General features: G+C 54.7%; 1 protein-coding gene across 1 annotated transcript; it reads left to right on the top strand.

The window, feature by feature from the left end:
- The first annotated feature begins 8,952 nt into the window (after window positions 1-8,952).
- Window positions 8,953-17,668, top strand: OPTC (opticin). The gene is made up of 7 exons (XM_006025024.2): window positions 8,953-9,024; window positions 11,792-12,023; window positions 12,874-13,027; window positions 15,033-15,191; window positions 16,040-16,242; window positions 16,639-16,734; window positions 17,239-17,668. The coding sequence occupies exons 2-7, from the start codon at window positions 11,799-11,801 to the stop codon at window positions 17,407-17,409; spliced, it is 1,008 nt and encodes a 335-aa protein (XP_006025086.1). The 5' UTR covers window positions 8,953-9,024; window positions 11,792-11,798; the 3' UTR covers window positions 17,410-17,668.
- Window positions 17,669-20,866: the final 3,198 nt, after the last annotated feature.

The following is a 20,866-nucleotide window of genomic DNA, read 5'->3' as shown; positions in this document are numbered from 1 at the left end:
TGGGTTTTGCTCTGCCTTGCTGCTAGCAGCTGTGCCTTCCTTCAGGTACTTGCTTGCTTTGATTCTGCAGTGCTTTTGTGACTGTGAGCACCAAGAAACCTTAAGCCCAGGTGCCCAGAGGAGTTTGAGAGCTTGCAGGAGAGTGAGGGCCTGAATGGAGCTAGACTAGACTGGCCCATGGGACAGGTGTATGTAACAGGGCTTCCAGGCATTGGCCCAAAATCGCTGCCAAGCTGAGGCTGGCCCAGAATCGCTGCACTACAGCGTCTCACCCCCCCACCAACAACAGCATCAGCTCCAGGGGCTGGGGCTGAGGGGTGGAGAGTGCAGAAGCTGGAATGCCTTGGATTTTGCATCAGTAGAGCTGTCAGGTGGAGGTGGGGAGAGGAACAGGCACAAGAAGCTGGTCCACATCTGGATCTTCAAACACCGCCTTTTTGCAAGCAGACAAATACTTCCTCCCTCCCATTCCTGAAGCACGACAGTGACACCCAGTGGTCAGAGGGGCTTGGTTTGGGAGGGCGGCCTAGGTTTCCCAGAGATCCATCTTGTTCCTATTTCAGTGTGGCCCCGCACCTTCATCCCATTTGTTCCCTGGGGATGGCTCTAGCTTGAGCCATTTTTCTCGCTCAGAGGCAGCGCCGTGGCAGGTTAGGATGAGGCCAGGTGCATTTGTGGGTATCTCAGTGGCCTTGTCAGAAAGGTCCACCTGAATTCAGTCCCGCGGAGGCTGAGAACGATTGGCAGGCTTGCTCCCGCCAGCTGCCCACTGCAGAGGGGAGCGGGGCACAAAGAAGAGGTCACGCCCTGGGACAGGCCGTATTCTCAGGGAAGATGTGCCTGCTCGCAAGGGCGAGGGAAAACTGCGCGGAGCACCTTGCCACCAGGAGACGACGTGCAGGGGTTGAGGAGAGTTCTGAAGCAGTCTCATCCATGGGAGAAGCTGTCCCAGGCTCTTCTGAGTTTCATGAAAAGCTCTTGGCCAACTCTATCAATTCCCTGCCCGTCTCCGGGTTGGCTCACGGGCCAGCTCCCCTGCAGTGCTCACTGCAGAAGCTGTGCTGGCTGGTACCAGTGAGAATCTGGTACCAGTTCTCTCTTCCCCTTTAAGTCCCAGCCAAGTTTCCTTCCCCTCCTTGCAACCAGTCCTTCGATGCTGGGGTGCTATCCTTGATGCATGGCAGTGCCTCCAAGGCTGGGCTGTCTGGGTGGGTGTCTATCAGAGGCCTGTGCTGGGCCCTGGGTACTACTAAGGCAGCCTAGTGCCAAGCCTCACCTGCCCTGCAGCTCGGTGGATGGAGGAAGCCTCTTGTTACTCTCTCCCATGCGAGTTTGCTGTGTTGCTCTGCGCTGAGCTTATGCTTTCAATGCTTCTCCCTCCCCCTCTCCTCCCCCAGTCCCCGCCTTGATCAGCACGCTGCTTGGGTGACACACGCTCGACTCATATATCATAGCCTGCTTACCCTCTCCCACAGCCCTGTTGCTTCAGGCATCTCAGCCTTGATCCATGTTTCCACCTTTTTGTGTGCTCACCTCCCTGACTCAGAGCCCTCTGGCTCTGCTGATTTGCTGTGCCTATGGGGCAAGCATCCTCCATGCATTCGCAGATCGGTCTTCCAGCACGTGTTGCCAAGCAGGCCCAGTGCTTTTGCTGTCTCCTGTGCCAGTCGCGTTGGGTGCAGTCCAGTTGCATGGGGATATGAGAAGTCTTCTTGCAGAAAGCTGCCCTGAAGCCTGGCCTGTGAATCTAGGGGAGATTGTAGCTGCATGGACTTCAGATGATCTGGCATATTGGTCTTTCCCACGTCTTCATCTTCCACCTTCGTAGCAGGTTGGCTGGACTTACAGGTGCTTTTCATCTAGGCCTATGAATGACACAGGGATTTGGGGGGGGGGGGAATACTAGGGTCACCCCCAAACTATAGGCCTGCTTTGATCAAAGGGAGTGGGCATTACAGATTCTGTGGGACAAGAAAAAAGGAAACAGGGATGAGAGTGAAGGTCACAGGTTGCTAACGAGGGTTATGAAGAGTGTCACCAAGCAGAGGCGCTGGCCAGTGCCACTACTTCTCGAACAAGTCCAAGGAACTAAGGGATGTTGCCTGGTGAAAATGTTGAGATGTTTGTGGGGACGTGGCAGGAGAATGGCCTCACAGACACCCAGGTTCTCCCAGCCAAAGCCTCCTTCCTGGTCTGGTAGATGGGAAGCTTGGTCCGAGCCAGGGGGAGGTTGATCAGGAGGTCCTGGGCGTTGGTGGGGCCACAGATGAGGAGTGAAATGGTGCTGGGAGAAGGGCAGCCAGAACCTCAGGAGGAGGTGCCTGAGGACACGATGGAGGGGCTGCAGCCTGGTGTGCTCCAGGTCAGTGTGCGCCAGGGTCTCCCCTGTTCACAGAAGGGGTAAAACCTGCCGGATACACCCCCATGAACACAGCTCCATGTCAGAACTGTTCACCTAGGTCCCCAGCAGCTCGTGAGATTGGGGTGGACTATAGGCTCATCTTGCAGAGACCCTCGCTCTCCCCGGAGGTGTCTCAACACTTGGTTTCTTGGGGGTGGGATGGTGGAGTCTGAGCGTGTAAGGCTGTCCAAAAGCAAACCAGATGGCTATCCCCCAGTCTGCTGAGGCAGTGTGGTGGGGGGTGCCGTGGGGTCTGTCAATGCAGGGGCTGCCTTTCATCCAGCAGCTAGAGGGAGCAGGGGGCTCATGTTCCCCGGGTCTCCTGAGACAGCAGCAGCATCACTGCCAGTGGGGCATGGCAATGCAGCCCCTTGCTATCAGTGTCTCTCCATCCCTGTGCATGGGCTTTCCCTCCAGCCTCAGCTTTGCAGACTGAGGTAGGACTCTTCCACTGGCACTCCCTCTCTGCCTCCTCCCTTCCCCCTTTCTCCATCCATCTGTTCTCCTCTGGTCTCTCTTTCTCAGCTAGTATGCCACTGTGGAGATGCACAGCACAATGCCTAGATAGAACTATGTAGCCAACAGATTATGTGCCACCCCCTTTTTCATCCGAAAGACCCATCCCCTAGAATCACAGGACCGTAGGAAAGCAGGGCTGGAAGGGACCTCACAAGGTTATCTGGCCCAGCCCCCTGCTCCAGGCAGGATCAATCACCCACTCCAACCCTTCTGTAAAGCTTGTTCTGAAGCCAGCGGATTCAGGTCAGGCTATAATCGACCAAATACCCCATATCTCATGGGCACATCCTCCAACGAAGGAGGAGCCATGCTGCCCCAGGCCCAGGGCTAGGAAAGCATGCTCAGTGTTACTAATAGGAATGCAAATGGGAAAGCTAGCCCTTATCTTTATGAATATGGGGCCAAATTCAGATCTGAATGACATAGGTGTAACCCCAGAGTAACACCCCTGCTCTCTGCTGAGTTCCCGTGGAGCTGGTTTCTTGACCCCACTCTCCTTCCCATCCCTTCTCCTACCCATGTTTCCTTCTCTGTGCTTTATAGAACTGAACACAGCTGCCTCTCTCTTCCTTTTTACGTAGCTTCTCCTGGTAGAGCATCTTTTTTTATTCTCCCCACAGATGTTACATGTAGTGCTCCCCCTTTTTTGATAAGTACCCACTGCATGCATAGGGTTTCTGGGTTTAGAGGTCGAGGGGTTGAAGCCCTAATTTCGGGTGCTCATGTGCGAGGGCAGTTGAGGTTCCTTTTTAAGGGTCAAGGGGGGAAAAATCAGGTTTAAATAAGTATTTAAAAAGCAAAACAAGCTGCCACAGCTGCAGTTACCCCCCTTGGCGCCAATAATGGAATGAAGCTTCTTAAAGGGAGACTTGGAATAGCACGCACGAGAGCTGCATGTTCGACTCCCATTGAAAATCGATGGGACTGATCAAGCAATGTCTTCACTGCCCTGTGGTTCCTTCAAAATCTCCAGCTCCAGCAAAGAGCCACCGACAAACATGAGAGGGAAGGTTGTAATCCACTCACGTCCTCAGCTAAGTATTACCAACACTGCGGAAATGGCAAGCTTCAGGTCGCTGATCGAACGCTGCCAACAGCATTTATTAGGCTTGACAGGTTTCAGCCATAAAGCCAGAAGCCCTATGTATATATTTATATATATGTGTGTGTATATATACCGGTAGACTGTACATATCTAGCTATATACATATTGTAGCTCTCAACTGATTTCAACTCAGTGGTATTTTCACTTCTCCTCTCCCACAGCAGTGAAAATAAAATGATTTTAAAAGAGACCTGGAGGTGTGGTCAGAGCTTGTTGTCCCGGCCCTTGCCAGCTGCTCACTAGTTAGTTATTTGTTCTGAGAAAGGTTTCTGTGGTCAGTGCTCATCACAGCGGTGTCACGACTGCCTTGTGGAAACTGCTCTCTTTTCTTCTCTGCCAGAAGAAGTGTGGAGAAATTTGACCTTAAATGAGGAGTTGGGGCTTTCCCAGGGTAGGGGAGTCCCCCAAAGGATCAGAGCTGGTTTAGCCATCTTTTCTGCTTTCATCAGCCCTCAGCAAACAAGGTCGTGAGTTATCAAGCAGGCCATGAACCCAGCACCAGAGCTGCTTCAGCCTTCAACTATTCACTTTGCTCAGCAAGGAAGCCTCTGTGCCAGGTACCCAGAGGAGTAGCTATTGGCTGGCAGCGGTAGTTGACTGTTATCCTCTCTACACCCTAAGTGCAAGAGGCAGATATGACCTGCACTTTAGAAGCATGTCACTTTTACCAATTAAGTGTGCAGTACAAAGGTGCTGAACATTGGGGTGAGCTGCCATCAATTTGCATACTCACAAGGAAGCAGAACAAGCTATAAGGGGGTAGTGAATGTGTGCAGGTGGTGCATAGTCACACGTGAATCTGTGCGTGTGCGCGTCCCTAAAGAGACGGAGGTTCTCTGTGCGTGTAGGTCCACGTGCTAGTGCACAAATGCCTCTGGAAGATGTACGGGATGGAGGGGCTATATCCGTACGTGCGAGAGCTGAGAAATAAGTGTGGCCCTCTGTGAAGGAGCGGCTGCGTCTGGCTTGATGCACGCGCCTGCCTGGGCTTGTGCACACGGACAGAATGGGTGTAGGCAGCAATGAATTCTCAAACTCATTGCTGCAGACGGAAATCTCATGCGGTGCTGCCGTCAAGGCATGAATCACAAATTGGTGGGCAGGGGCACGGGGGTGTGGGTGTGAACGCATGAGCCGAGGTGTAGGTTTCTGGTCACATATGCACGTTGGCAGGAGAGTGCGTGTGCGCGCACACAGCATGGGTGCAGGGAGCCACCTATTCTTTTGCCTGGTGCTATAGGATAAGTCTTAGTATTTTCCACCGTGCCTGGTGCATGAATCATAAATTCTCTCTGGGTATGCGTTAACTTGCTGCCTCTCCAGACGAGACAGCCCTGTCTCCTGCAGAATATTAACACAAGAAACACAGAGGTATTAATTTCTTCTCCCTGCAAACTGCAGCCTTTTGCAGCTCCAGAGGCAGAAAGTGGGGTGGTAGCTCCTGTGCTCCTCCACCTTTGATGTGGTTCTGTGTTAGTGGGGATCAAGGAGAATGCCAGAGATCTCCTAATTAGCTCTTGTGAGGGCTGAGGATGTGGGCATGACAGGGGCAGCAACATCAAAGAAATTCCTAGCGGGGAGGGGATGTTTGTGCATCAGTGCAGTGAGGCAAGGCAAGGCGGGGGCTGTCATCAGATGGGGAAATGGCTGACTGTATAGAGGGGAGGTTTAATCACTACCTGTATGAAAGCATCTTACAATCCACAGTCCTGGCCATACCTGTGGAAGCACCAATGTGGATCATTCCTGCCAGCCTGTCTTGCAGGGCTGAGGTCTTCCATGCATTTTCGCTCACCACTGAAATACAGGCACCTCTGGGGTGGCGGGTGGCTGTCACTGTGTAGGGACTTCAGGGCGAACCTCCTTTTTCAGACAATGGTGAGTGGTCTGGCAGAGTTCTTGCAGATCTGAATTCAGCTCCATCTCCCCCTGGGCCTCTACTACATCACAACATGCCCCTACTTCTGTGGCTTTCTGCCCATGCCAGCTCTTTGTCTTGCAGTGGTCCCAACTGGCAGGCACTAGGCATTCCACTTTTTTTTTTTTTTTTTTTGCAAAAAATTATATTTAACTTATTCCAACTTCTGATCAGGGCTACAGGGCAGGACACCCACCTCTGCCCCCATCATGCACTCCACAGAGCACTTCCCCAGTTCTCCCCATTCAGCCCTGGTGGGCAAGCCTCTGCCTCTGGCCTCCCTCCTGCCTGTGAGCAGAGTTTCTCTCCCCCATCTCCAGGAACCAACTCTGCCTCATCACCACCGAGGAAGTGGGCAAAGCTCTCCCGCTTGGCCCCTGGCCAGCAGTCAGGTCCTTCAAAGCAGCAGATGCACTGAGTCAGCTGGAACACTCCTCTCTGGGCTGCCACTTCGCCTCCATCACCACGGCCCGAGAGCCTTTTAATGAGAGGCTTAAAGAGGCTTAGTGCAGGTCCATGCTCCCTGCCGTGCCTTGCAGAGACAGGGCAGTGTGCCACGGCTGCCTTAGAGGGCAGATTTTTCCAGGATTTCCGCCCCCTTCTTCCCCCCTCACCTCTTCCCTTCCTGATGGAGCCGGGTGGAAGAATTCACTCAGCAGCAATACAATTCCTACATGTGCCTGGGATAGCGGGGACTGGAGCCTCTACTGCAGGCAGCCTCTTCCCACCTACGTTCCTGTTTTCTTCATCCCCCTCCACCCCTATCAGAGCTGTTTCTTCCTCATGCCGCTGCATCACACCAGCCTCTGCTCAGCTCAGGGGTGCAACTGAGGTGCTCCCTCCCACGGGGAGGGCAGGATTAGGCAGCGTGAAGTGGCAGGGTCACCCTCTGGCTACAGGTTCGGCATGCCAGCCCCTACTGCTCCAGGGAGCATGAAGCCAGTGCTGGGTGAAGGCTGCAGGGCACGGGCTCCCGGGGCTCTGCCAGGCCAGTGAGGGTGGCACTGAGGGATCGGCATGAATGGCAGGTGTGGAGGTGCTCCAGGTCATGGCACCGAGGACAGCCTTTGCACTTCATGCCTCCCCTCTCTGTGCAGCCCGTGGCACAGCCTGGCAGGGATGACAGCTGCAGCCAGCAAGAGCCTTTCACCCAGGGATGGTGTGAGTGGCATGAAAGCAAAATAAGAGTGGGACAAGGTGCGCTGGATGCCCAAGCCTTGACCTGGGGCAGGGAGCCTGGCCTGCCTTTCAGCGTGGTTCCCCTGCAGTTTCCTAGCCCCTCTCATGGCCCGTCATCAAGGAGATCAGTGCCACTCTCCTCATTTCAGAGAGGGGGAAGGCACCTGGGTGGCACCAGCTGGTGCCAGGGCAGTCAGATCCCAACTCCTGAGGGCACGTTCCTCTTCCCTGCCCGGCCTCTGCCGCAGGTTCGCTTCACATGAAATATTAGGGGAAATCTCAGACTTTTCCCCAGCACAGGGTGCATCCCTTGGGCGTCATCTGAAGGGAAGAGGGATCGGAGCTAACCTCTCACACATGGGGTCATGGCTTCTCTGGTTAAGGAGAAGCCAGGAAACCTCTGTCATCTGGTGCCGATGCGGAGGTTGCCAGCGCCCAACCGACAGCCGGTCCCTGCAATGTGCCCTTCACAGCCCTGGAACGGGCGAAGTCCTTTGAGGCTCCTATCCCATACAGAGGGGCACAGCTCTGATGCCAGCCCTGTTCTCCTGTTTTCTTTGCAGGGTGAGGGGGGAGGAAGGTTTGCAAAGCAGGTTTCCAAAGCAACGGCGCTGCAGAGGTGCAAGCAGCACTAAGCTCTCCCGGGAGGGGCACGGGGATGGGGGAGGTGGGGGCGGCCGCTTCCAGCTGGAGTTTTGGCTACAGAGAGGCAGTTTTGATGAGGAGTTGAATTTAAACAGCCATCTGGCTGCTGGGCTGTGGGCCCGTCCTGGCCGTGAGAGCGACCAGAACAAAGCCAGCGAGCTCCCAGCTGCGGCACCCCATCAAGCAAGGCCCAGCGCTGAACATCAGGTGGTGCCCACCCAGCTAAGATCACGGAGCTGGCACCAGCCTGGCGTGGCTTCATCCAGCTGGTCCCGGACCAGGCAGATCCTGCCTCCCGAGGGCAGGCTTCCCTGCTCCCTCCCAGGTTCAATCTGCGTCAGATCCTGGATGGGGACAGTTCAAAACGCCTCCCAGCAAGGGGGAACATCAGATGGGCATTTCCTCCTCTCTCGCTGACTGCTGCGAGGCAGCTCAGCACATCCCGGCCAAAGTTGTCTCCGTGAAGCATCTTGTTCGCCGCTTGTAGCTGCCTTCAGGTCAACCCAGTGGCTGGGAGCAAACAGGGAGGAGCCCCAGACCCTCTATGCATAGTCTGTGTGGCTTTTAGGGTCTGAGGACCTCAGTCAGACTGAGTGATGTAGCCTTTTGGAGAAAGAAATCCTACCCCAGAGCCAGGAGTTTCACAGGCCGTGCGCACCAGGCATGCACTTTTACTTGTGAGGCTCCACTGCTGCCCTCTTGCAGGAACATCAAATGCCAGGGGGCTTCCCCATGGGGAGGCTGAAGGGGCCTTGCGCACTACACCTGTGTCTTAGCTCCAGGGGAGCCCCGGGCAACATTTCTGCAAAGGGCCAAAAAGCTGAGCCTGCAAAACTGCCGCTGGCTTAGACGGCAGGTGTGTTTGGACCAATGGATTATGTGGGGCTCAGTACCGAGGACCTGGCGCTTGCCCCCTTGCCGTGATGCCCCCTTCGCCTCCCCTTGGAGGTGATGTGCAAGCTGCTGTAGAGTCCAGGCGAGGAAAGGAAAGCGGCTCTCAGCCAGGCCTCCCAGGGAAAAGCTGTAATCGGGCATGGCTGGCCTCTGCGGGGGCAAGAGAAGGGTCACCATGGGGGAGGGGAAGCGGGGCAGGTGGCCCCCGGGATAGTTATGTCCCTGATTGGCTGTGCTGGCTCTCGCCCCTCCGCCAGCCCTGCCCTCCCAGGCCCCTCATTAAAACCTCCAGAGCCCTTTCAGCTCCAGCACATCAGGAGAAGGGAGGTTCGGCCTCTCCTAGGCAGACAGGAAGGAGCAAGGGTATGTCTGCGACTTGTGCCTTTCTTTCTCTCTCCCTTGTTCATTAACAAGCTGAGCTCAGGGGCTTTCAAGTGCAGTTCAGATGAGCTGTGGGGGTGAGGGCTACCCAGGGACTGCGCTGATGCAGAATGCATGAGGTCTGCCTCTAGTGTGCATTTCAAAGGCTTTTTATTACTCTCTTAATGCTGGGTTTGATCAGTGGGAAAGCAGCAAAGATTAAGGACCGCCACTTCAAGCTATTGTTGAATTCAGTGCTGTCTTCTATAGACTGAAGAGCTGTGTGGGGCGGGGCGTGCATGCGTGCAAGGGACGCCGGGGCGAAGGTATGTATGCGTGTGCTGGAGAGCATGGGCTGGGAGTGCGTCCACGCGCTGGCGCATACGTGGGTGTGAGGTGTAGGAGTGTGTGTATGCGCATGTGTCTGGGGATGGATGCTTTCGTAGGGGTGTGTTTGCGTGTGTGTGCGTGCATGCCCGCTGCCTTGTGTACACACACAGATGGGCCGAGTGCTTTGAATCATCCTGTGGACGTTCTCCAGGCACGAGTCGCTTCTGAATGAAATGAATCCACTTGCAAAGGGATCCCGGTGAGGCTGGATGGCATCCTTGCCCTCAGAGCGGGCAGTGAGGAGACCCGTTGCCGTAGGCGTCTTGCTGTCTCTAGAGTCTCACCAACTGTTGTGATCTTTCCCCCAAAACGGCTCCTCCAGGAGGTAGGGGGTCACTTCCCTGACCGTCTCCCCACACGGGTTCCAATCCAGGGGTCCCACGGGTCACATGTGCAAATCGGGCAGCTGAGCAGGCTGATGGGCACTTGTGTGTGCAGCAATGGCAACTGTTCACCTAACTGAAAACATTGCTTCAACTATGTGCTTTCAGGGGAAGACAGACAGGCAGCATGGATTAACCCCTCGCTTCGTGCGTGGACACATCCTCTGCATACACACACATGCAAAAACATGCACATACCCCCCTGGTTGCCTGGACACAGATCTCCACTAAGGTGTAGCTCTACAGATGTATGCACACCGCAGGCTACACAATGTACCACAGTGCACACGTGCTCTTAAACCAGTAGGGAATAAGCCAGCCTCTCTAATGGACACTGCCATGAGGAGAAGACAGCTTGAGGTCTCAGGCTGCAGAAACCCCACAGCTGGTGACTGTGGCTGTCCCTCCTAGGCTAGCCAAGGAGTAGTTTCCAGCTGAGGAAAACTCTGGTCCTGCCACGGAGCCAGGGGCAGGGGCTCAGGAGGTGCCCAATATGACCCTCCCTAGGGATGGACTATGAGGAACTTGCACCAATCTGTGACACTGACCACTGGAGCGGAGGGTCCCTCTCTGGACAATCTGGCCACTTCTGGGAGGGACTGGCAGGGCAGGAGAAAGTAGGACAGGACTCCTGGGTTTCTTCCTAGCTGCAGGAGGCTATCGTGAGAGGCTCTGGGCACGGCCCTTCTCCTGTCTGGGCTTCCTTCTCTGTGTAGTGCCACCCGTGCAGCTCCAAGACTCGTGGCTAATGTACAGACTAGCACCTGCATGGTGTTATGACCATCACTGCTACCACTTGTGCTGGCATTGTGCCCTGTTCCCATTCTGCAGTGGGGGAGTTCAGGCCAGAGCAAAAAACTCTTCGTGTCCCCAGCTCTCCTTTCTGGCATATCTCTGTGGCCTGTGCCACCCGCTCAGCCTGCTGGCTGCATGCCCGAGTGCTCTGAGCCAGAGGGGAGGCTAGCACAGCATCTGGGGTCTCTGCCACCCAGCGGGGAACTCGAGCATGAAACAACCTGAAAAGAGAAGGACCGACCTAATCCCCTCAGGGCCAGAGGCCAAGCCCATTTATTCTCTGCGGCAGGAAAACCCTGGCTTCCTCCTACCGCTGCAGAGGCGGTCTGCTTCGAAGTGCTTCGAAGGACAAGGTCAGCAAGTCTCGGAAAGCAGCAGGAGCTGGAGGGAAGGTTTGGAGCGTGGGTGTAACCAGCTGCCAGCCAATGGAGGCAATGTGAAGAACAGAGACATCCAATAGTGCCACCTAAGCTGGTTTTCCAGACAGCTCAGCCCCCACAGCCAGGCCGAGGCTTGCAGGGCGTTGGGTACACAGCGGGCGCTGGGCAGCTTTGAACGCCTGGTCCATTGCCATGGCAATGAGAGCTGCTGGGCCTGGGGCTCTGTGTGGGAACAGAGCCCTCCTGGAAAATGCATGCACAGAGGACTGAACACTTGCAAACCTGCCCTGGGGAAGCAGGGCTGCTTGTCCTGCCTCGATTCTTGTGGGGAGAGGGGATTTCCTAGAGTCTCATTCACAAGATATCAGGGTGTATTTAGTTATCATTCTCCAAAGCAAGACCCAGGGCCATTCCCGACATGCACCTATAATGCTGCTGGCATATTCTCAGGCCCCACTTGCACTATGCTTTCTTCCCAATAGAGCACACCTCAAATGTGACCTGTTCCCCCTTCTGCTGCACTAGTCTCCTTGTCCCTAGACCCCATCCTCAGTAGCTGTGTCAGTCCCCCAAGTCCTGGCCTGCAAACCCACTCCCTGGGATCCCCACACTATCTACCCAGGGCACCATAATCCTGCAGCCTCAGAGGCCCATGTCACCTGGCTATAGCAGGAGTCTGCAGGAGGGAGGTCACTGTGCTATGCACTGAGGACATGTGGCCTGGAGCTCACAGCCCCAGCCCTGTAAATGGTGGAGCAGAGATCTGAGCTGGTCAGATTGACAGAGATGCAAATGCTTCATTGCTTCCCTTCCCCTTCCCAGGCACAGGATGCCGAGTGCGGTGTTGCTGGGGATGATCACCCTGGCGCTGGCAGCTCTGGCTTTGGCTGTTCCGCTTGGAGAAGGGAAGAAGACAGAGAAGCCCAGCACTGACCTCACCATCTATGAGAGCCTTAACTTGGACAACTACGATCTCAGCCTGAACAACTATGGGGACATCATTGACTTGAGCAACTATGATGAGCTGTACGACTATGGTGATTTGGCCCCAAAGGTACAGCAAAGTCAGCAGAGCACCAGAGCCCGGGGTGCAGGTGCATTTCAGTTGGGGGTGCCACCAAGCCTCTGTGGGGCCTGGTTCTGCTCTCACTGGCGGGGGGGTTTCATAGATTTCATAGACATTAGGGCTGGAAGGGACCTCGGAAGATCACTGAGTCCAGCTCCCCGCCCGAGGGGCAGGAAGTCAGCTGGAGTCATAGGATCCCAGCAAGATAAAAGTTTAGGGTTGGCCTAATCTGATCAGTGGGGCCAAGTGCTAGTCAAATCTGGGGCTTTGTGCACTATCTCCCAGGCTCCTGTTGCATATGGACTCAGCCTGGACTCAGGAAAACTCCTTTCCAAGACCTGGCTAGACATCCTGCTTTCCCAGCTATTAACAACCCAGAACCTTCTCCCAGCCCATATGCATTGCTTCTAAATTTGGCTCATGGCCTGCAAGGCAGCATGGGATCCTTAGAAAGGAAAGATGTCATATAGGTGTAACACATGATTGCTATTGCTGCTGCATCGAGGTTTGCTGTGTTACCACTGAGAGAACCCAGGAGCCCTCCAGGTCATTAAATCTGTCTATGGAGCATCTCTGGGGTCCTTAGAGGAACCTAAAGGGATTAGGTGCTTTCCAAGGGAAGGGGGTGCATATTTCCCTCAGGTTGATGAAATAATCCCAGCTCATCCTTGAAGTGGGTTCCCTGGTAGCCTCCCAAGCTATCCACGTACCCATCCCAGCATCTCCCTTTGTGGAGATGTGCTCCGGAGAGGAAAGGGAGAAGCTGCTGGGTGGGGAAAGCTATGGCAGTCTGCCATGTGAGCTCAGCACCACAATGACCCCTACCCTGTATTTGCAGATTGAGGTTGGAACGTTGGCTCCTCCAGCCAAGACCCCCGAAGGCATGCCAAGCACCAGAGCTGTGCCAACTGCTACACCAAGGAAAGAGCTCCCCATGTCCACCACAGCAAAGCCTGTCGGGCCAGGGCTGCTCGGGTTCATAACTGAACAGGGTGAGTGAGACGCCAGCCCACAGCATCTTGTTGCACAGGGCACAGGGTCAACACAGGGGTTTTGGATCCCAGATATGGTGCCGGATATGTCCCTGGTGCTGGTGGGGTGGAAGGAACATAAGAACAATCATTTACTGAGTCAGACCAAATTGCCCAATCTCCTGTGTTGCACAGGGGCAGAGAGCCGATGCTGAAAGAGAGTGACCTAAGGTTTTTTCCCACTGTTTTTCTCTCTCTTGCAGTCTCCAGCATTTAGGGTCTAGGAAGTTCTGATTCAGAGGCCATGCCCTCACTCCCATGCTCAATAGCTACAGACGTCCCTTTTCTCCAAGAATTTGTGCGGTCCCTTTTTGACTCTGGTAAAGCTGTCAGCTTCCACCACATCTAGTGGCAATGAGTTCCACCCTTGAATTACACACTGAAAAAGGCTCCTCTCAGTTGGGAATACCAAGGGTGAGAGATGTGCAGAGAAATCATCTTCCTGTGTACAACAGAAGAGAGATTCTGGTTTCTGTCATTGGCACTGCTCGCCCCGCTGGGGGAGAGGAAACTCTGGAGATCAGAGGGATGGAGATGCCCCTTTCGTAGTTCAGAGCAGGAAGTTCTGAGTTACCCCTGGGCGGCCTGGGATAGAGGGAATGTGGGATCTGAAAGAGGGGAGAGCAAGACTGTTCAATGCTCTCCTCCGCAGGAAACAGAGCGAGCTCCATATTAGCTCCATTCGGCAGGCTTCTCCCTCCTCAAGCAGCAGGTGGGAAGGCTTGAGAGAGGAAGCACCCGGAAACAACAAGAACTGCACCAAACGCCAGCAAAGCAGCAACGCGTTAATGAGCAGAGACACTGCACCAGTCGGACAGAGTAGCAATTAGATTAGTGACAATTAAAATCCTGTAGCGAGGGATAAATATCTTTATTCATTTTCTGTCGCTCGGAACCGGGACAAATTAAGTACTAGGCAAAGGGAAATTGTTGCCTTTCTGCTTTGAACTCCCCCCTGCTAATGGATGCTGAATCTTTCCCATGCTCTGGGGGGAGACAATGGAGGGGGGGACCCAACAGAGTTTTAATTGGCGCTAGAAATCTTGTCATCCTGCTGCTCCTGCCACCACACTCACCCGGTGCCTTCTAGTTCCAGATGGAGCGGTGTCAGATGTTTGCTTGATGCAAACTGTTTCCTTTTGTTTTATTTCTTCTAATGTCAAAGGGCTAAATAAATCCCTGGTGTAACATGCTGGTGTCTCCTTGGCAGATCTGCCACCCCCAAGGAGAGATTTGGCCTGAGTTGATTAATTTGTAAGCATCTTCTTGGGCTGGTTGTGTGTGGCCTCCCTCTTGATTAGATGTTGCTGGCTTGCTTCCTTTGAATTCAGGGCTGGAGAGAGATATAGGGCCAGCGGCCCTGGAGAATAAAGACTTCTGCGTATCGGCATAACAGGCAAAGCCAGCCCCGGTTCATTTGAAAGAGGCTTGTGCCTACCATATTCCCCAGGAGCTCATTAAATAAGAGCCCTGAGACTTGTGGAGTCTGAGCTCTAGAGAAACACTGCCCAGAGAACTGCAAAGACCTCTCCTACCCCACCCTGAGCCCAGTGTGAAGCCTGCCATGGGGTCCCTGGGGCTGGGTCTTCTTCCCATTCTCATTGGGAAGTTGGCAGGGATGTTTCCCAGGACCTCACAAGGTCAGGCAAGGAGGTTTTGGTCGCCCCAATGTGCTGGGGGTTGGCTCCAGGGCTGGGCTTCCAGGCCAGCTTGGTCTGAAAGGTTCATGATCAAGAGCGAGTCTTGGGAAGGTACCACGTTCTCTTGAGAACGTCCCCTTCTGCTCCTGACCCAGCACGTTGGATGCCAGACCATGGCCTCTTCTGGTGCTAAGCAGTTCAGCCCTGTTGCCTCCCGGGCAGCTAGGCCAGTAAAGAAACAGCCACATGGGCCTGGCTGAGGATGTACTTGATTCTTCTTTCCTGCTTTTGGCTTCTGACAGATCTCCCCCCTTTCCCTGCCCCAGGCCTGTCCACCTGCCTGGTGTGCGTGTGCATCGGCACCTCCGTGTACTGCGACGACGCTGGCCTGGAGCACATCCCTGCTCTGCCACTGGAGACCATGTACCTCTATGCCCGCTTCAACAGCATCGGCCAGATCAGAGCCAGGGATTTTGCTGGGCTGAGTATGTTCAGCCCACCATGGGGGACATGTGCTTGCCCTTCAGGCAGGCACAGGGCCTGGAGGGAGGGAGGGAGGATGTGGGCCAGTGGGAACTGGACTTTACTGCTCAGGTGTCTCTGGGGAGGCTGTCACCCTAGCTCCTGTTCCAGGTTTGTTCTGAGTCACTTCCAGCCTGACGCTGCACCCTCCCTGGTCAGGTTTGACTACCTCCATTAGTCTATTGGCCCTGCCATGGCAAGGAGCTCCGATTGTCTCACTGGCCATCGAATCCAATTGCTGGCGTGGGCAGAGGCTGCTTCCCCTGGCCCCGGTGGAAGCCAGGCTTCCTGAAACCAGAGCTGTCTTCAACCCTAAGCGCTGTGCGGACAAGCCCCAGCCACATCAGCCACACATCCTGCCTCCCTGTCCAGTCTGGTGTGAGACCCAGCACCCTGCTTGACTCATGTTTGAGCTCTGGAGGTACTTTCCAGCCCTGCTTTTCTCATAGTCTCTGATTCTCTGCTCTCACCCAGAATTTTAGAGGCTAGAGCCAAATGCAGCCCACTTCCACCAAGACAGACGGGACTGCTTGTCCCTGAAGGGTTGCAACAACTATGTCTCGGGTTAGTTTTCTTCCAGGTCCCCTCTAGCGATGGGATGGGTCAAGCTCTCTTGTGGCACTCTGCCCATTCACTCCCACTGAGGAGCTGGCTCCTGTTCCTGTTCCCTGAAATGCTATGGGCAGGCCTAGCCGCTAACTGTTGCTCATTATCCAAGATCCCGGAGCCTGGGGAGGGTTGAAGAGGTTTGCTGGGGTGGAGCTGTTTGGTTCTCACTGATCCCCACCTTTCTTTCCCCCTACTCCACTAGAGAAGCTGAAGAGAATAGACCTGACAAGTAACTACATCTCCTCGGTGGAGGAGGGCTCCTTCCGCCAGCTGACCAGCCTGCAGGAGCTCATCCTCCCTGAGAACAGGCTGACAGTGCTGCCTGACCTGCCCAGCAGTATCATCCGGCTGGACGCCCGGTTCAACAGGATCCAGAGCTCCGGGCTCAGGCCTGAAGCCTTCAGGGTGAGTTTGTGCCCAGTGGCTGCTGCAGGAGAGGTCCTGAAAGGCAGCCCTAGTTTTTGGGCCCCTGCTTTCAAACCCCAAATGAGCTGGTTTCTTGGTCAGTCCATGCCCTGTGTAGGCCTGTCTGGTTCTGGCTCCAGACCTGCTGCACAGAGGAAGAGGACAGGTGTTCTCCGTGGAGTCTGGCTGCAGCTAGGGCTGGGGCTGGGGCTGGAGCAGCCCAATCCCTGCTGTCCTAGCAGGCTGCATGCGTGTGTGCAGTGCAGACAGGAGAGCAGGAGGCTGCATTCAGCAAAGAGGCTGGTTGTGCCCCTCTTTTCATGGAGCCTTGCTGCAGTCATGCCATGCGCTGAATGGGGCAGGCAGAGACTGAAAGACTTGTACTTGTTCCTGCAGGAGCTGAAGAAGCTGCAGTTCCTCCACTTGTCTGATAATGAGCTGGACTATATCCCAGCACCCCTGCCTGAGAGCCTGCGATCCCTACACCTCCAGGTGAGGCAAAGACCAAGTCAGGCAAGAAGGCTTCTCCCAGTCTAGTTCCAGACAGTCACTTTTTGACCTTACATTTACTTCCCTATCCTTGAAGCCACAGCAGGTGTGGTGCACACAGGGGTTAGGAAGACCCTCTCCATGGTATCAGTCCAGTCCTGATGTCCTGTCAGTCCAGGCTTGATCCCCTGGCACAGATCTAGTTTCTATTGTGCCCTCTCCCACGGGTTATATCCTGAGCTCCCTGCACATACCTCCTTCTGCCAGGTTCTCTTGCCCTGACCTGTGCTCCACCCTTGCTAATCTAGTGAGACCTCAGTGCCAAAGGACCCACTGTCCTGCTGGCGTGGAAGCTCCATGGATAAAGGGTGCATCCACAAGCCCCCATGAGCTCAAAGCTAGTAGGAGCCCAAACCTAATCACCTCTTCCTGGCCTGGGGCAATTAATGCATGAATGTCCTCCCCTCCCAACCACCCCACTCAGATGTGCTCTGTCTTTCTGGCTAGAATAACAACATCCAGACCATGCACCAGGACACGTTCTGTGACAGCCAGGACCTCACCCACATCCGCCGGGCGCTGGAGGACATCCGCTTGGACGGCAACCCCATCAACCTGAGCCTCTTTCCCAGTGCCTACTTCTGCCTGCCTCGCCTCCCCACGGGCCGCTTCTACTGAGCCCATTTAGCACTTCCCTTCAGCTTGAGGAACCTCTGAGCAGGCTGGCCTGGCCCCTTCGGATAACAGCTCCACCCCACAGGCACCACTGCCAGGCTGTCCTGTTAGCTCACTTACCATTTCCCTTCTCTTCCATTCCCCTTAATCCCCTGGTGTGGGCTGGCACTCAGGTGGGACATTAGCATGTGGCACCCCACTTCCCGCTGCCACATCCACCCGTGCCCATGCACCTCAGTCACCATCAGCATCCTCCCCCACCCAACTCTGCTAATCCAGTCCTGGATCAAATGGATGTCAGTCTCTCCATGTGATCCTAGCAATGACTTGAAGCCTCCAGTGTTGCCAGAGTCTTCTCAAAGCCATGTTCAGCTGAGCCACGCACATGGAGGAGGATTTCAGCTAGAGAGGGGAGGAAGGAGCAAAGCTCGGGTCTGGTTCTGGGTTAGGCCTTCCTTTAATTCCAGTGTATTTAAATATGTGGTGTCATCACTAACCTTTGAAAGCTGAAGAGAGCTGGCCAGTTGTGCAGTATTTTAAATATAGCTTCTTCATCATCCGTATCTTTATACACATGCCATAAACATGCCTGCCATGAGGGATGAGACACTCATGGGGAATCCAAAACACTGAACTGAAATCCCCCAGCTCAGCCCACATCCTCCTGGTCCGAAGAGGCAAGAGAATGAGTCATAATCTCCCAGGAAGGTCTTGCTTTTCCCATAGGGCTTCACTGCAGAAATACATTAGCCCCCATTACTGCAACCTTCCCTGTTGGCGTGTCTAGAGCAGGCAATGTGCTGTTTCCTGAGGCACAGACAGAAGTATCTGAGTTTGATGCATGGGTCTGCAGCGGCTTCTTAGATTGCCTCTTATCAGATGCACACTTATCTGATGCCTGTGCAGTGATCCTAATTTGTGCCTAGAAGTGACAGGTACATAACACTGGAGCTGAATGGCAGTGTAAATCCCCCTCAGTTCTTATGATGCTGGACCCAAACTAAGGCTCTTTTGCTTTAACACGACAGGGATTTAGGTGGCTGGATAGAAGGGGAATTTGAAGAAGTAATTTGGAGGGACAGTTGTTGTCTCTCTTATTCTCTAAGATGCTAGGGCTTGCTAGTGCTCCTCTTGCAATCCTTTGAAAACCTGCTTCATAGTCTTCTACCTCCCTCCTTACCTGTCGTCTTTGAGATCCATTGCCATCATCAAACCAGTGCCGTCTTTCAGGGTCTTGCGTCTGCTTTTATCGGGGTGAAAACAGTTGCCAGTTCAGCTCGGATTCAGCAAGATGGAATCCTCCGACTTCGCCTCGCTGCCTTCCTCCGCCCTTCGCTTTCATCCCACTAGAGGGCAAAATCGAACAAACCTTCCCAACCCAACCCAACCCGGCTTAATCTCTGCTGCTTATCTCCCGTCTGCTGTTGTTTTATCACTTAAAAGGATTGTCTAAATAAATGAGATTCGTGAGCAGCTGTCCGTGTGCCTGGCCCTCGGTTAATAGCACTGAGCACAAGTCCCTGTGTGCCGGTTGCTGGGAAACTCTGCCACTCAGATGGAGCGTGTGGCCAGGGATGTTGGGAACGGGGACTGCGGGGGGAGAAGAGGTTGGAGGGGGGCAAACAGCTGTTTGGAGCAGCTCTGATTGTGGTAAACTTTTCCAAGCAGCTGCCAGCCTGCCCCTGCTGAGCAGGGCCCAGGGCTGGGCTCAGGGTACAGGAGACTGGCATCAGGCTCCTTGCTGCAGGCAGCTAGCTTTCGTCTGCACCAAAGGAGCGGGGCCTTGTCCTCTGAACACATGAGCAGGAGGGAGCAGATCTCTGTTTCCCTCTTGGTGCAGCCTCTAGGGACCAAAGTGGTCTATCAGGTGGGTGCTTGGGCCCTGGGCCGGTGACCTTTCTTCATGAGTGGGTGGTTTCCTGCTCAGGATCCAGCCCAGCTCCCCCAAGAGCGGCTCAGCCCCTGGGGGCTACACTCTCATCCCGTCCATTGAGCTACCAGTGGGAAAGTGGGGCAGGGAGCCGTGCCTCTGCCCTGCTTCAGCATGGGTTGGATGCTCTCCAGCCTCAGCAGCGTCTTCGCCCTCGTGCCTGCCTGAGCCGTGGCCCGTGGGTAGGGTGTGTTTGCAGACAGCAGAGGGCAATAAGGCATAGGCTTGTGGAGGGGAGCGGGGAGATGGCCCTAAGGGTCTGCAGGCTGCTTGCATTTTCTCATGGCAAGAGGGCTGTACTTGGACTCTTCTCTTCTGACTCAGGGGCACCGTGATCCCTGGGGACTCTGCCCCCCACAGTGCTGTCTGGGGGAAGGATTTTGCCTGTCTCACCTGAGCTTTCGTGCAGTAAGACCTCTCCTTTGAATGGTCCTTGAGGCACAGACCATCTCACTGCAGCTGCAACAAGCAGGAGCGGAGATGAGCGTGGAGGGGGCCTGAGCCACTCCTGGGTTGCCCAGCTGGGGGGCAGAGGCTCTGTGCCCCTCCTGTCCCTCTGGTTAGAGAGACTCCCACCCATCTGAGGGGGAAGGTCTGGCCGTATCCCTGAGTCCTTCCAAGGGAGTCAGATTCCCCTATTCCTTTCAGGAAACCCCCAGGCACCTTGGGGGTGAAACCTTTTGATGGGGCCTGAGACATGCCAGCCCCCATGTGGATTCAGGCTGGCTGCTGTCCCAGCTCAGCATCTCCTTCAGGATGAGACCTGGCATCTCACGGGTTCTTGCTCACCTCCTGCCCACTCAGTATATGGTTCAAGCAAACCTTGGGCTTCCCCTAGACTCCCAGCTCCTGCTGCTTACCCAGAGACCCCTGGGTCCCTGGTCTTATGTTGGCTTTGAGCCAGGCTGGTGGTAGAGCATGGGCATGACCACTGAAACCACATGGACACAATACACGGGGTGTGTCTACATGAGACACTTACTGTGCATTAGTCTAATAACACTGTGCAGCAGTATGGCGGTTAAAAACTGTGCTAATAGCTTACTGAGCAGTGTTATTAGGCTAATGTGCAGTAAGCATCACAAAAAACCCCCTGTGTGCCGGCACTACTGCTCAGTAACTCTAGTTACTGCACATTTAGTTAGTACTTTATTAAGCAAGTACTCAACTAAATGCACAGTATTTAAGGCGCGTTAATGAATGTGTAGATGCACCCATTGACTATGCCAGCCAGTAGCACACTCAAATGGGCTGCACCAGCCGCCTCCTGAACCAGACACAGGGTGGCCCAGATAGCTTGGGGGAAGCCGGTGGGCACTGCCATGCTAATTAGCCCACCCCTAATGCTGATGAAGGAGTTAACCTGCATGGAATTGGAGGGCATGTTTGAGACCCTCTGGTCCAATGCGTTTACCAGGGAGACAGGCCTTCAGATGCACAGAGCCCTGCTCGAAAGGAGGCAAGCGGAGGGCTTGACTTGAAGAGAGAGATCAAAATTGCTGAATGCACTTACCTGGGCCACGTGCAAGG

The sequence above is a fragment of the Alligator sinensis genome, unplaced genomic scaffold, assembly GCF_000455745.1.
Source record: "Alligator sinensis unplaced genomic scaffold, ASM45574v1 scaffold872_2, whole genome shotgun sequence".
Taxonomy (NCBI): domain Eukaryota; kingdom Metazoa; phylum Chordata; order Crocodylia; family Alligatoridae; genus Alligator; species Alligator sinensis.
This window is presented reverse-complemented; position numbering and strand designations above follow the sequence as displayed.

What these genes read in the sequence shown, in the direction of transcription:
- OPTC (XM_006025024.2), top strand. Translation starts at nt 11,799, where the DNA reads ATGCCGAGTGCGGTGTTGCTGGGGATGATCACCCTGGCGCTGGCAGCT. An exon ending in CAGGGATTTTGCTGGGCTGA is followed by an intron (nt 15,192 to 16,039) that starts GTATGTTCAGCC and finishes CTACTCCACTAG; the next exon opens with AGAAGCTGAAGAGAATAGAC. An exon ending in TCAGGCCTGAAGCCTTCAGG is followed by an intron (nt 16,243 to 16,638) that starts GTGAGTTTGTGC and finishes TTGTTCCTGCAG; the next exon opens with GAGCTGAAGAAGCTGCAGTT.